Here is a 16872-nt window from a genome sequence, read left to right as displayed (position 1 = left end):
ATTACTATAAAACTATATTAGAACTAGCATTATAGCTACGAAGTTTTATTCTAAATTAGACTGGAGTTAGAATTATAGCTGCATATTTTTCCCAATCAGGGTTGTAATGACTCGAGTCATGACTCGACTCGAGTCAGACTCGAGTCACGATTTTCGGATGACTTGACTCGACTCGAGTCATTTTCTCAAAATACGGAAATGACTCGACTCGACTTGAGTCAATCTGTGTATTGACTCGACTTGGACTCGAGTCATTGCGCATGACTCGAAGCAAGTCATTGACTCGAGATTCAGACGGCGAAGACCGACATTTCATGGTAATTTCGAAGCCAACACACTATTGGGATTTCGTTTGTTGGTACTTGTGCTTGAAAATGCGACCAGAAACTGCTAAAAGTGAGGAAAATTGATATATTATAAATGCACACCATTCAATATCACCAAACAGAGTTAGAAAAGGGGGGTTAGGAAGACTTTAACTGGAAACTGAGCAGTCAACACAATGACTTGGACTCGGACTCGAGTCATAATACCATGACTCGGACTCGATCCTCTGTTCGCTGACTTGGACTCGGACTTGACTCGGTGGGAATTGAAAATGACTCGACTTGACTCGAGTCAAAAATATAAAAGTGAGATTGACTTGTGACTCGGAGCCTTGTGACTTGGTTACAACCCTGTTCCCAATTATATTAAAATTAGAATTACCGAATCCGCGGAAACTTGGAAATCTCAAATGTATATTAGGGCTGTTCAAAAATAACTTTTTTCCGGATTCCAGCCATTCACTGATTAAATTATCAGGATACCCTAGAAAAACGCTGCACACCAAATTTGGTTCAATTCTAACAAGTATAAGCCGCCGCAGAGCCAATTAGAATTATTAATTTATTAGGAAAAATCTTTAAATTCTTTTTTTTTTCAAACTCTCTGTTAACCCAATGAAATTGTCGAGTTGTCTTCAAAAACGATGCAAAATAAATTTGACTCAATTCCAACTAGTAGAAGCGGTCAGCGGAGGTATTTGAGATTTTCATTGATAATTCTCGGATTATCCCTAATTGGTGGATAATCCGAGAATTATCAACAAAAAACTCAAATAACTCCGATTCTACTAGTTGGAATTGAGTCAAATTTATTTTGCATCGTTTTTGAAGACAACTCAACAGTTTCATGGGGTTAACAGAAAAATTTGAATTTTTTTTTCTTTATAAATTAAAAATTTTAATTGGCTCTGTTAGAATTGAACCAGATTTGGTGTGCAGCGTTTATCTAGGGTAACCTGATAATTTAATCAGTGAATGGCTGGAATCCGTAAAAAAAAGTTATTTTTGAACAACCCTAAATGTATGTATAAATGTATGGCTCATTTCACACCATACAGTTCTCCGTAACATTTTCAGGAAATCCTGAAATTATACCAGAATTATAGTTAGAGCAAAGAAACCTTTCAAAAATTAAATTGGAATTACATTACCCGCATTTCGCTCTATAGTTAGTCTAGTGGCGTGACTAGAATTATCTAGCTGTCCAAGTCTGGTCTGTATACTGTGTATCAGTGATGAGCATCGGAGCGGAGTCGGTGTGGATTCGGAGCGGAGTTTTGCCGATTTTGTGACAGTCGGAGCGGAGTCGGAGTTTACTACAAATACTTTTTCGGAGAATTTCGGAGTATTGCAACTTTTGTCTCCGATATCTTTGAATAGATCTGACCAGAATACACTATTGATTATGATTACAAACCAAAACACAGACAGTTGACACCTTGTAAAGTTCTAATATGACGGATAACATGCAAAAATGATTGCCAAGTGCATAAAAATCAGCCATCTGCACTGCAATTGGGGACTGGAGAGTAAACAATTAATACTATGAGGCCAACCATATTATGACATGTACCATGTGTACCATGTACCATGCTTGCCACTGCTTCGGATACTTGACGAGATCCATCGGAGTATATCGGAGTCTGGGATCGAGCTCTTCGGAGTCGGAGGGAGTTTTCCTCAGACACTAAAGTTGTCGGAGGAATTCGGAGTCTCGAAAAGCACTATCCGCTCATCACTGCTGTGTATCCAAATTACGGATGGACAAAATCGAATCAAAAATGATTCGATTCATATGCAAATATTTAAACTCGAATCGAATCACTATTTTGTATTGTTTTTTTAACGGCTGTAATGAAATACTTTTACAACAGGTGGTCGGTATTACGAAGTACTTCTACTTTTCTGAATCATTGCCTACTTAAATACGTTTCGCTTATATTTTCACTTTTTCCCCAAGTGGGTATGAACTTATACTTTAAAACTTTTCCTAGAATACTTCAACTAATTTTAATTACTTTGAAATCGTTGCTTCGACTTGTAATCGATCAGAGATTTATGACGTCACTTCTATATGTTCATGACAACAAACGATGACGACTTCAACCCCATCATGTTACTTAAAATATGTTTCTTGAATGCAGTACGCACATATTGATATTACATTCACCATCGCTTCAAGCGTATATCGATCGATTCTCGTTAGTTATTCATGATTATTTGGGGTCTGTCAGTCAAGACCAACCGCTATACATAATGCCAGCCACGTGCGATGTGAATACTCATATCAATTCGTTTTCAATCATCCGATTCGATATTCAGCGGACATGATTTGATTCGAGCTGTCGATTCCTACTTTCGGTACATAAAAAATGGTTTGGAGAGATTTAGAAATAATGATTCGTATCGCTCATCCTGAATTGCATTATTATCTGACAGGGAAAGAGCCGAATCTGCCAAGATCCGAGCCCCGCCGCCTTTAACATTCGAGAAAGAAAATCACGTCTGTAAATCCGTGTTTCAAGTTCAACCTTTCCCGAGCGGTGCATCGCTGAAAACTTCCAAAACGCAGCAATCGTTCGACAGTGACGGAGCGGCATGCGTATGGACCCTGACCGGCGACGGGTGGATTTTCGGATATGATTCTGCAACGCATCGGTGAGATGCAGGGCTTGGAAAAATCAAGTGCCTGGGTGATTCGATTCTGAATCGATTGAGGCGTAAAGTCGGGTCTCATTATTTTGGCTGACACTCGCCTGGGGCAGAAGATTGGAAAGAGATTTCCTAGCTGCTGACGATTACACCTGGCGAGTGTCAGCCTAGAATACTCCAGTTTATTTCAACATGAATATGGTATTCAATCTTGAATTTGATTGTGTTCTATATCACAGCGTACATGCACGATATAAATTACCGAATCCCGGCGACGTCGCGAGTATGGATTGCTCTTCAACGCAAGGATTAATTGCCGTCGGGTGTTGCAACGGTGTCAGTCTGTTGATTGAAATCGGCGCCGAAAATTTCGAAGTGATTACTATTCGCTGTTGATTGAAAATGAACGAATAATAAATGCCACGCGTCTTTGTAGATGGTATCGGAAACTGATCACGTAAAGGAAGGCTCCAGCACCCAGCCAATCGAAGTCGTTCGCTTCTCGAAAAGTGGAAAAAAGCTCGCTGGGCAGTGAAGTTATTGTGAATGTCATTAGGGATAAAAATACACAAGAACTGGACAGGTGACGTATACTAATGCGGTACACGATAAACAAGTATTATTCGAAATAAATATGTGTATCTAACGATGTAGAACAGTGGTTATCAACCTTTTCTCACCAACAAATGAATAAAAAATTCAACTCTTATCCAAATGTATATAGGATTATTAACATGGGTGCAGCAAATAAGTCAGCCAGGAAATTTCGAAACAAATGCGACCCACGAGCTAATCCACCTCTGATTAATTATTACTATTGAAAAACCAACAAGGCAAAAGTAATGCGATGGTTGCAATTGTTTCTTCTCCACCAGCTGATCTAGGCATGCTGAAACTGAGTCGCATGATGCATGACGTATTTATCTATTCATTCGATGAAGGCATTTCTTACATTAGAAAATACGTTAACGATTTGTGAAAGCTATAGTTTTACTTAAAAAGAAATGCATTTACTGCGTACCACCTTAAATGATTTCGTGGATTGAGAACCACTGGTATAGGAGGTCGAAAATCACACTTTAAGGAACATTGATGACGAGAAATGTTGTGTTGTCCGACAAGTTCGTGTATTTTCATCGTGCGAATTTCTATGAAACTTCAACTGTCCATTTCAGATACGCAAGCGATGTAAATGTTGACAGTATCATGTCAATCGATTGGTCCGCAATGCGAGTTCACGGCTCTGACCTCATCCGCTGCAGCGTGCTATCCCCCGGTACTGCACAACTATTCTGGTATTATCAAATGCCAAAATTAAATTATATCATTCTTTGCATTCGGGATACAGAACCGGAATTACGTGTGTGGTCAACAGAAAACTCTGAACGGGTAGACGATATCTCGACCTTGCGTAACATGACTTGGCACAATGATTCTAGTCCATTGGAATTTTCGGTAAAAGGTACGATTTCATAGCTACATATGCTACAGAAATCGCAGGTGTTGAGCCATGCACTCAGTGAGATTCACGACAAAACTGGATATATTCTCAGCCCTCGATGAGTTATTTCTACCGGTATTCGCGGAATCAAGTTCAGTCTGTAACTCTTCTATCAATGTTTGCAAATTGAGTAGCGCACTTTCTCGCGTATATTAATAAGTAGGGCGATTTTTTTTACCTAAAAACGGAAGATTGTGACCTGAAAAAATCAAAATTTTGACTTTTTTTTGTTTTTAAAAAACTTAATTTTGACCAAATTCTGACCTCACGTATGCAAATTAGGTGTTTTCGCACATAATAATAAAATTTAACTACTTATCTTCATTTCTGGTTGGAACTGTCTGTCCTTACGAAGTAGTTTGGCCTGAAAAAACGTCTATGACTTAAGAATTTACAAATTTTTACAGTAAAACACTAGTATTTTAACAAAATCTGGCCCTATAAAGAATCCCAGTAGTTACATCACGTACTATGGTAGATATAATTAAAATTTGGAAACGAAAGATACTTTACTACATTCTCGGGTAGAAAGTGTCTGTCCTTACTAAGTAGTTTGGCAAGAATGGAGACAGAACGTTCAACAGCAGCAGTTGTTGGCTTGCAACACTGGAGTTGTGCGTACACTGCTGGTGACAAGCCGGGTTGATTCATTCTGAAAATGATGTCTACATCACATTTTTTCATCGTGGGCTTCTTGATATAAAAATCATGCATCGCCCAAGCAGTCTTGCTTCAGTTAGAATATCGCGGTACGTTGACCATCACACCATGTCAACGTATTTGTTTCATTTGACCGTTTATGAGTCACAATGAGCAGACACTGGGCCATCTACAACGACAGGCCTATAAAGTAGGCCACAATCTGTAAAATATCAAATGATAAGTCCACCGAAAGTGCAAAATCTGCGATACTAACGAAATGCAGAGGTCAAAAATTTTTTGACTTTTCAAACAATTTTGACAAATTTTAACCCAACACTACAATTGTGACAAAAGTTTGACTTATTTTGACGTTTAAAAAAATCACCCTAATAATAAGCGAACATGTGGCGCGTGTTAGCGTCCGAGCGCCAGGTAAACCCCATCTCTTATTGGTATAAGTCCGAACAAAAAGCAACCTCCAAACTACATAGGTGAATGGATGCTGGTATCTCTGGGACTTCGAAGTCTCTTAAGATCGACCAGGAAGTCGTATATATCTGCTGAATGCGCTCTTACGTGATTTATCTGATCGCCTCATACTAATATATAGTATATAGTTACCACCTAGTCGTGAAGTGAGGCAAACAAATATTTATATGAATGATGTTACAACGTTCTTAGTTCAGAAATGTGAATCGGTATGAGTAGAAGTTGACGGTAGCTATGGTAATCTGTGATACGAAGATTTCATTCCGTTTATGTACTAAGTGACATACCTCAAACGTTGCTCAAATGCTGCCTTGCGGTACCAGGCATCCATAGATTGCATGGTTTATAGACTTTAGAATTACTAAAATGAATTAAGATTCCATATACTTACTGGCCCTCTTGTATATTTTAGGTGTATGGCATCACTACAGCGAGATTGAAGATATGTCTTGTTTCGCAACCGCAAATATCAAGCAGACTTCGCAAAGGGACCACGGAGATTCTAGTCGAGTAAATGAGGAGACCCAATACTTTGAGGAGAAACAATTCCACTCTATGCCGGTACCTAACGGCGTTTGTGCGGTTGGAGACGTGTCTGGCAGTGTGAAGATCTTTCGCTACCCATGCATTGCATCAAACGCTCTGCAAACTGCCGCTAGGTATGCATGTGTTAATCACATTTGCCCGTATAGAGCAATATCGATTGCAACGCCATTGCGGGTGATCATTCCTGTCCGCAGAAATGATTGCCCTGCAGCAGCCCAGATAACCGTTTTCAATTAATTTGTTCAGAACCTTTCACTCCGCTGTCACCGGTATCTGTTCCTACGAAAGTAAACTGTACGCGGTTGGTAATGATGATCGGAATATCGTCCAATTCAAAGCGGCGCAACGAAAAGAAAAAAGCTAGCTCTGGCCAGCAAGTCGGATATCGATTGTAGCGCTGCCAGACAGTTAATTTTGATTGCGTAACTTCGGCAGTATGATGATGGCGTAAATTTCGTTCAGTCATTCCTAACATTTGCGACACGGGAGATGTTGTAACTATATGATCTATGGAAAGAGGTTTATTTTGCTCTGTGCTGTACAGATCATACATAGATCTTGGAATGACTTTCAACCAGGCCTATTAACATATTTTCAGCACCCAAAAACGGACATTTTTACCAGCAAGTAAAGCGGAAGTAGAATTTGTTACGTTTGAGTTTGATGGTGTTATACATTTTCCTGGTAGTTGCAGGCAAAAGTAGGAAAGACAACAAATAAAATTTTATTTTCAGATTCAGCTCATTGGTGCGATTGACAAAAGTTAAGGGAACCGCACAGTACTCGCGTGCTTAATCTCAAACAATAAATTTGGTTTGTCGTTTTTGTGTCTGTTTTTGCCTGCAATTTTGATTAAGAAATATAAAGCATCATTAGACTCAAATTTAGTGGGAATTGTGCTCATTTTGGTTACCGAAAATATGGTAATTATGCCTAGACATCAGTTCTGGCTTCCCTAGCTCAGTTCTGGCTTCCCACCATTGGCATATCTGCCAAGCGGATGAACCAAATGTCTGAACCTCTTCTACTGAGCAGATATACAATATCGGTAAGATATTACCAACCTGTTTCAAGACGGTCATCCCACGTACGTCACTGCACAAGACGTACCATACCATAACAGTCAAACCGACTCCAGATTGGGCCTAATTATACCTGTACCCAATGACGGCCAAGACAGAAGTATATTCACGAATGATATGTGTGAGTTAAGTGTGTGTCTTGATCTCCGGGCTCCGGGGAGCCTCTGAGACTGGCACGCGCAACCATAATGCGTTCCGTGGAACACCTGTGTAGAACCACTGTCTTAACAATACCATAGCGACCTTCCGCACATAAACTTCTTCATGAAATTGGCGTGAATTTAAAAACTGCTTGAAACATGTTTGCCGTTTTCAAATATGAATCGCTTCTGGCAATCATCGTGTTGTAGCCTATTAGTTCCGTGTCTCACATGGGAATTGGATAGCGCATTTTCCCGTGGTATTTGTCTCTAACTTCTTGACATTGTCATCATCTAAGCTGCGACGGGTAACGATATATGACTGACTTGTAGTATCGTTAGCGCGGAAAAGAGTGATTTATCTACCTGCTCGAAGCGGAGGCCACACAGCTGCCTGGAACGCAAACAAATGCATATTAATATTTGTTTAATCACGGTAACAATTTGCCTTAATAAATACAGCATCGAACAACAAATATTGAAGAAATAGCAAGTGATTTTTACAACTTAGCTCACAACAAAATTGAACGGTTATACGGAAGCACAGCCTATATATATTTCAGACGGGAGTATTTTCCCGCGACTCCGCAATCGGTGCCGGATCCCGAGAAGGCAAAAATACACCTGATAAAATGGAAGGCGGGTTCCGAGCTAGCTTGCGGTATGTTTGCAGGGATATAGTGCTGTTTTAACTCGGGTATTTGTCGCGGGTAGATCGAAAGGCTGAGTCGTTCGAGAATGTTCTCTCTGTCGCCGAGTGATCCGCGTAGGATATAGATGACGATTCATGTGCATGACATGCGGTGAGTACATGTACGTACACACTGGAGCTTGTGGAGACGGAACCTTTAATCTAAGTTTGCATTGTGTTATGACGGACTGCATGACTCATAACAGTACTGATATGGTTGCTATGCCTCTTTCTTCTGTTGTCGATAACAGTTCTAGTTGCAGCTCTGGTTCTTGCATTCTGGCGCCTGTGCCGATTTGATTTCACCAGCTCCCTATCACCGTACTTCCGGCAACAGCCGCCGCATATAAGAGTGATCACGTCGCATAGAAAATCGAAACTTGACCTTCTAAATTCCTGGTGGCAAGCATTGTATACTATCACGTTGACGAAGCTTCCGCAGGCTAGTATATAATATCCAAAAAACATAAAATTCCCCGGATTCTCATCCATGCATAAAACATTTTCAATAGCTGTGAGTAGATTTACCATCGCAAGCATCATGGGCATCACAGTCGCTGTAAGTAGGATCAAAACTGCCGTGACGGTGCGCATCATATCTCTTTCCGCGCGTCCGCTTGTTTTTGTTAAGTTGGATGCTCTTTTACGCGCAGCGTTCATGGATCGAAGCATCCCCCGACTATAAAAAGCAGTCAGTATCGTCAAGGTCCATGTAGTAACGAAGGGTAGTCCCCAAACGAAAAATATGTAGCAGAAGATATAAGTGTAGACCAGAAGACGACCCTGTATTAAGAGTAACTGGTGAATTCGCGTAGCTGCTAGTTCACACTTTTATGGTCTGTCTGTCAAGCATCTTCGCAGAGTGCGTAGAAATACACAGATTTTTGGATACAAACAAGGATTTAAATCGAAGTGGCTCACAGCGCCTCCTAGGTAGTCCATATGTGTATACGCAACATAAGGACACATTTTGTAGAATGCTACTCTTAGGAAGCGTTCTCAAGTACACAATTGAACTGTACTCTTGTCGAACACGTGTCACCCGTTGAGATAAACTGCTTGTAACGTAAAGAAGTGCCAAGTTCGAATGGCGTGCGGCATTTCTGGCAAAATATTCGACTGAACATATTTTCGCGCTTCGCGCGATCTTCCTCCAGATCATGATTGTTGTTCCGCGTAAAATCCTAATTAATCGAGACGTCTCTTGACATTCATAACCTTATATGCCATCAAACTATATGTTGCGGTCGCAAACTATTTGGTCGTAATTTTTATTATTTCTTTTGATATGAAGATAAGGTTGGCGCGAAAGTTTTTACTATAATCAGGAAGGGCGTGTCTAAATAAGTTTGAGAACCACTGCATTGGAGTTTAAACGAAAAGTATAGGTCGCACATCGTAGCTGGCTAGATTACAATAACTATAGCTCTCGAAACGTAGCAATAGTATTGCGAAGTAGAGGTAGACCAGAGGTCTCAAACTCAACTGTACTCACGGGCCAATTTCCTAGTTTTGATGACGCCGCGGGCCGAAGCATCAATAATAGGGATATTCAATGGACTTATTGGACGGTACCTTGCAGACAGGCATTCCAAAACCATCGTGGAAATGTAATTTACTATTTTACTATTAAAGCTTGACACGGTAAAAAATCACATTTTCAAATATTTGAATAAAATTGTTTTTGTGCCGTGCAGAATTTTTTTAATTATTGAGTTATAGACAGCATGTGAGAGGATGCATCATGACATCGTAAAAATATTGCAACTAGTGGACCTTTGACGAGCAACAGCGTTACGTAGAATATTTTAGAATGTACCGAAGGATGATCTGATATCAGAGCATTTGAGCGGTGTAGCCTAATCCTGGTTTCATATAGTCGTGATAACTAATAAAATAATATAATCATTATCGAGCTATAGTAATAGCATTGCTTTCTGAACCTTCTTTAGCGATCCTACCCCTTGTGCTTCCAATAAGATTTTTCGTACAGCCCCTGTCCATTTTCAACACAATTTCCGATGGTACCTATATTAAAATAAGAAAGGCCATTCACAAAATCGCGCGTAGCGCAAAGATTATATTCCAGTTGAATGAATTGGCCAAGAAAATATTCCACAGCATATAGGCCTACAAATTTTACAATGCATCTCGTACACCCTCAGAACCCCTGGAATAGAAATGTCCAATCGGCGAAGGATTCGTTGGTGTTACAGCTGTAGAGCGTACTACAACCTTACTCGCCACCCATAATAACATGGATGAAGAGAACAAATAACATACAGCATGTAACCAACTATACGTTACGGGGGTCACAGAATACCAATGGTTGCCATACTGACCTGAGTAGATAGCTGCATACCCTACGCAACGCAAGCTACGACCTTTTGATATATTACTATTCCCCATGACAGTTTCAAAGATTGTTGCGTCCGTAGGATTACCAAGTCACCATTCCGAGTCGCAAGTCCTTCTCCGATTTCAGCGTTTGACCCGACTCAACTCGAGTCATTTTTATTTAATCACCTAGTCAATCCGAAATCGAGTAATTTTACGACCAGGTCGCACCAAACCAAATCACAATTTCCAGTCACGAATCATCAACGGGTCACGTTTTATCATCATTAACTAGAAATGATACGTAATAGCTGATCTTCTACCGCATGCGGGTAGCTATTAAAAGTGATGTGATAGTGACGTTTGTTGAGAGTTCAATGATTGTTATAGTAGTTTTAGCGTGACCTTTAAGTTCTTGTATCTAAAAAAGATCTATGGCAATTGAACATATTGTTGAATACTTAAAATTCCGCACAAAATGCTCTAGCGGGCCGCATGCGGTGTGTTGGAGACCTGTGAGGTAGACTATCGCACAAACAAGATACATCATGAAATCAATTGCTATCCGATACGCTGGCATATGATGCATGTAGGTAAATTTCCTATTTATTTACATACCTGCGACCGATATGCCACTATTGGAAGATAAGAGAAGGTGGCATAGTAGAGTGCATATGTAACGTACTGAGGTGCTGCCAATGATAGAGACGACACAGTCACTGCGAACAACCAAACAAATATCACAAGGATTGTCGCTCTTCTGGGCGTCATCAAGTCTCCGACACGGTATTTCATCGGCCACCGCACCGATAAATAGCTGTCCAAACTCAAGAGAAGCACGCTGCAAACAGTGTTTAGCCGGATTATTCAATTCGCCATAGGTAGGATTTGCGAGAAAAATCAGCGACCTACCTGTACACCGTAACGACCTGTGACAGAATGGCGCAGACACCGAAAAACGACGCTTCCAAGCGATCCGGCTCCCCTATTCGGGATGTATCGAGTTGCATGAGGTCTCTGTCGTCGTAGTAGATCTCGTGAGTGAGGTTTGATGCAACGTTTGGCAACACAAACGTGCCATTAACAAGGTCTGCATAAATCATGAATGCGAGGTATTCGATATCGCCCAAACAGAGTTGTATAAAAAAGTGAGTTAAACAGGATTGAACTCGAAAATGAACAGTGAACGCAATGACTAGGACTCGGACTCGAACCGTTGAACCCTGACTTGGACTCGACTTGACTTGAGTCAAAATTATAAAAGTAGAATTCACTTGTGACTCGGGACCTTGTGACTTTGTTAAAACTCGGTTTGTTTGTTTTTGGGTATTCATGTTGTTTGTCGACTGCTGTGGTCATTTACACCAGGCCTATATTCTTGATATTTTCCGTAACTGCCGACTTATAGCACGGCCCACCTCCAGGCTTTTGTAAGACACCGCTGACGCGGATTAGGTGGCGAGGAGGGTTAAAACTCGGTCATGATGGTATAAATTAGGGGTCGGAAACCTTTCGTATGCGGCGTGCCAGAATGTCAACAAATGCGGAATTATTACCAACTCGCGAGCTAAACATTTTTAATTTCATATTTAGCGTTTCAAGCAAGGAGTCCCACCAGCCGCTAATACCTGCTGGCCCGGTGATGAAAATCTGCTACCCCTGTATCATGCAAGGTAGTCGTTGCTTCAGATACATTGGAATCGCTGACACGTACCAGACGAAACTAAAAGATTACACTGGTCAACAAATTGACTTTTTTTTAGGCAGAACCTCTGAGAGCCGTTTCTGGGTTTTTAAGGTTGCTGATTACGAATATCACATTAGTTTTGTCAGATTGGCTCTTTGTCAGAAGATATTCATACCCCTGAAAAAAAAAATACTGAATTTACCCTTAAATATTTCACTTGGTAGGAAGAAAATCGTGTTTTTTCTAATTTTATACTGCGCATAAATAACTAATTTACTCTGAAGAACTCTCATGTCATTCTCAGTCATTCTATAAATATTAACATGACACGATGCGAAATATTTGTTTGTCAAAAAAGCAGTTTGTCAAGCCTAAAAATTGTACTTTTGCACAACGGAAATACATATTCTCCTGTATCGATTGGTCATTCTACTATGAATAAAGAGGAGGATAAAACTATAAAATTTGTCCTTGGAAGGCTTAACTGCAATACTCATATGCGTCTCCATTCTTTTCCCTGGTAAATGGATAATTTTCCGCTGAGTCAACAAAGTGGGTATACCTAGTAACCCTATGAAAGAGAAGCTTAAATCTGGTATCTGGTATATTCGAATACCAATGAAAGATTCCAATGTCACATTAGGAAGGAGTTCACTGCATGTAATTTCTCCTAAGATGTAGTAAATAAAACTTTTTAGATGATCGCAAAGCACCAAACCACAAACAGTTGGTCCGAAAATTCGTATCTGCATATCAAACACTTGAGCACAAACATGAGCATAAAAGTTCACTTCCTGTTCAGAAATCTTGATATATTTCCTGATCATCTTGTTGATAAGCAAGGGAAGAGGCTCTACCAAGACATCAGAACAACAAAAGGCCTAGGCCAAGGTGGGTGTCTGATTCCATAGACAACTCCTAGTCGCTTCGACATCTTCCTGTCTTTTCATTGTATCGCATTTTTGTGGTGTATTGAACTGATAAAATTGCTAATAAACCAATGATGATGATATCAGGGAAGATGAGATGAAAAATTGAACATATTATGTCAGACCATTGCCGTAACCTTTCAAGAAACTGCACCAAACAGCTTACAGGCGAAAATCTTACAAAAAACAATTTTGATTTGAAATATATCGATAATATCATATTCCAACTGATTATTTCAAATTTAGAATGGGTGGTTGACGTAAAACTGATTGAATTAATGCTACGTTATTTGAGAATCTAGGTAAATACTTATGTACATGACTGGATTTTATTTATGTACATGATATCCGTGAAAATCTGTAACTATGATAAATCTATTACCCCTAAATATAGTGCTGTTGCTGTATTTTGATTTAAAAGAATCTTCTCTGTGTAAAAATAACTAGTAGATTGATTTTCTAAACTTTATAGTACGACTGAGCCGATTTTATATCTAGTCATTACCGCGAAAATGAGAGATTTTGGTCAAAATAGCCCCATGGGATATCTCCACAACAAGAGCTAATTTGAAAAAACTAAGGTCATATTCGGAATCAGTGCCCTTCAGAACCCCCAAAACCACTCTTACTTTGCCTGCCTCAAAATATGTGTTGCCCAGTGTTATCTTTTTTCGTGGGGCGAACACGATTCCAAGTTATAGCATTTATTCTAAATTAATATTATTATTCCAAATCATTTATTACAATTATTATTACTTATTTTCCTCGGCGGGTCTCATTTGACACGTGCGGCTCAAGCTGTGGGCGCTAGACTATTCAGCGCTAGTTGTTTCGGCGTCTGGAAAGTGGACACTGGACAATGGACATATCCATGTCGAACGTTTTGGCGAACATGCGACGATTATTTTATATCGGGATTATTAATCGCCATCAATCATATTGGAGGCGCACACACCGCACGGAGTCGCATAGTCGCACCAGCGTGTAATCAAAGGTGGTGTGAAGACTGAGAACAGTGAACACTCGGAAAATCACGTTACTGTCACGCCCAGATGCTTTTTGTGACTTTGTTATTGTCGATCCGTCTGCAGCAGTAATTGAAGGCAAAGTCGCGATGGATAACAAAATTTCTTATTATATACCTTGATGAGGCAATCTAACACTGTACCAAGTTTCAAGGCTGTGACTCCAATAATTACAGTAGTAAGTTAAGTACGTTATCAAATTCGAGTATCCAGGGTCTGCTTGCGCTGATTTGGCATTGAGCCTACCGCATAAAGGAATTTTCGCAAACTTTGATATTGGTATATGTGAATTTTGAAAGTGTTCCATACCGAGATGGATGACGAAATTCGGTATGGTATATCTTGGTTGTGTTATCTAACTTCGCAGTAAGTTTCGGGATTGTCACTCATTGATTAGCATGGTAATTCCGTTATCAAAGTCGGCAATATGTCGGCGCGCGCTTATCTACCAGATACTCGACTTTGACAGCGAATATTACTACGCTAATCATTGAGTCGCAGCCTAGAAACTTGGTACAGTGCTAGATTGCTAGATTACAGCATCAAACTATACCATACAAAATCCTGTCAACCTACTCGATATGGAACACAGTCAAAATCAACAAAGACCAATAGCGACCATGCCTTTAATTACTGCTGCAGACGGATCGACAATAACAAAGTAACCAAAGGGATCTGGGCATGACAGTCACATGATTTTCCGAGTGTTCACACCACCTTTGAGTACACGCTGGTCGCACCATCCCGAAACGTTATGTCTTGGTCTTGTCTGCTAGCGTGAACATGAACATGCCCAGCGCCAAAATACCGGTTCATAAAATAGTGCATGCACACTCCTAGACTAAAGTATCCAAACTTTTTCATGCTGTATTACGTTGCCGTTCTTTCATACCGTGTCAGGTGTTGCCTAGAGTTACCATACGTCCTCTTTTGAGAGGATTTGCACTCTTTTTTACTTTTTTGAAAGTGTCCTCGGAGGACGCCCTTTTGTCCTCTTGTTTGAGATTTTGTCCTCTGTTTTGGAGAGTTTAGGTCATATTTATAGCAAAATGCGACTGGTGGGTATTTCGTGAGCTGGGCGGAAAGTTGACCTTTATTTTTCAGTCAACTACCTTACAATGTGGAGTAAAACACGGTATTTTGGGCGCAGAGTGGGAAAGGTGACCTTTTTTTAGTCAACTACCTTACAATGTGGAGTTGACAAAGTTAACCTTTTTTGGGTCAACCGACCAGAAAGTGGGAAAAATTTACCGTTTTTTAGAATTCTTCCCCGGTTTTGCAAGTCTGATAATTACGAAAAAGTGTCCTCTTTTCAGATTTCCAAAATATGGTAACCCTAGTGTTGCCGACCCCTGGTTATAAATCTTAAGTAACGCACCTGCCAATGCAAGGGAGATTTTGAAGTATCCGTGCGGTTTCCGGAGGTTCTTTACTCGCAGTGTGACGATGATGATTACCAAACTGCTGGCGATTATGACAACTGATAGAACGATAATGACTGATACCAGCACGCTGACAGATGTCGGGTCGCAAGTAACTCGCACACGGTACTTTCCATGGAGTCGCGAGTAGGGGTGGATTGTTACCTGTTCTGCATCGTCCGTGTAGTTCAGGGGATTAACCGACAACGCGCAAGCAGGGAATACGGCGCATCTGCTTGACTCCTTCCTAACTGATAAAGAAGCACGTGTGACCTTTACAAGGGCGCACATCGTGGCATTGACGACGAGTTGGACAATGGTTATGTCATAATTGTGATGCTCTATGTGTCGGAGCAATGTGTTTCTTAATCTAAGGTCGGAGAAAGTCTTTGATTCGACTCATAAACAGAAAATTACTGCTCTGTCTTGACTTCAACTTGCAATGCAATATGACTTCTCAGGATTTGCGGTTCACAACTTTAAATGGGTGGTTAGCCCATTTGGAAGTAATGAATCGAGCAATTGTTTTGCAGAAGAACACCTCATTAATTTACGAAAACGCTATTTTCGCAAAAAATGGACGTGTTATGGCTGTCTCCTTTTAAAACCTTCACCACCGCTGCGAAAGTAATCAGGATTTTATAGGCATGTACATTGTGTACTAAGTGCACCACGTGAATTGGATGATATCCATTCTATTCTCTCAAGAATGGCTGTCCTGAGCATATTGAAATGTTCCATCGCAAGGGTGTTAAATCTCGGATCAATTTCCCAGTTATGGAACAGAAAAATGCCAGACATTTTTACACCTACCTTGGCCAGGTAACGTGTGCAATCGTTTTAAAAAGTTAATCAAATCGGCGGTTCAACGTTGGTATTATAGTGTAAATGCGCGTGTGGCGTATAGAACCAAACCACTTCTGCCAAACTTTCGAAAGGTACTTCCTGCCTTTAATGCAAGTAGCGTCGTCTACGAATTTAAGTGGCACTGTGATAGTAGGTATGTAGGACGTACGTTACAAAGATCGTTTGAACGGATAATGCAACACATCCCCAAATTGATTCGGTCAAAAACTTGCGCAAATGACCACACGGACTTCCCACGCCAATGCAAATTAGCTGCAAAAACTGACTCTTATGACGGTTATCAAGCATACGCTTCTTCGATCGGTCAACATTTAAGTGAGAACCCTTCTTGCGCTCAAAACTATAATGACGAAATGTTTACTGTCATTGCGCAAGGCAGATCCTCGTTTCATTTAAAAGTGTTAGAATAAACCATTATACAATTGACCAAGCCTATTTCATATTGACAAAAAGATTTTCTGTATAACTTACCAATTTCCCACTAGTGTGTTCTAATTCGTGTTTGTAACTGTTTATTTTCAAATTGCACTGTTACCA

The 16872-nt window shown here is 40.3% G+C and overlaps 1 protein-coding gene across 1 annotated transcript; it reads left to right on the top strand.

The window, feature by feature from the left end:
- The first annotated feature begins 2582 nt into the window (after positions 1-2582).
- Positions 2583-7089, top strand: LOC145459770 (uncharacterized). Its single transcript, XM_080338319.1, has 7 exons — positions 2583-2593; positions 2766-2984; positions 3442-3561; positions 4154-4254; positions 4327-4440; positions 6023-6269; positions 6403-7089. Exons 1-7 carry the CDS (start codon positions 2583-2585, stop codon positions 6518-6520), a joined length of 930 nt encoding a protein of 309 aa, XP_080194445.1. The 3' UTR covers positions 6521-7089.
- The last annotated feature ends 9783 nt before the right edge of the window (positions 7090-16872 follow it).

Source organism: Botryllus schlosseri, unplaced genomic scaffold (assembly GCF_051294905.1).
Source record: "Botryllus schlosseri isolate E-star unplaced genomic scaffold, Bs_hap1 Bs17a, whole genome shotgun sequence".
Taxonomy (NCBI): Eukaryota; Metazoa; Chordata; class Ascidiacea; order Stolidobranchia; family Styelidae; genus Botryllus; species Botryllus schlosseri.
The sequence above is the reverse complement of the archived record's forward strand: the minus strand, read 5'-3'. Positions and strand labels throughout refer to the sequence as shown.

Coding starts and splice junctions, on each gene's coding strand:
- LOC145459770 (XM_080338319.1), top strand. Junction 2,985..3,441: donor TATGATTCTGCAACGCATCG/GTGAGATGCAGG, acceptor GATCACGTAAAG/GAAGGCTCCAGCACCCAGCC. Junction 6,270..6,402: donor GCTCTGCAAACTGCCGCTAG/GTATGCATGTGT, acceptor TAATTTGTTCAG/AACCTTTCACTCCGCTGTCA.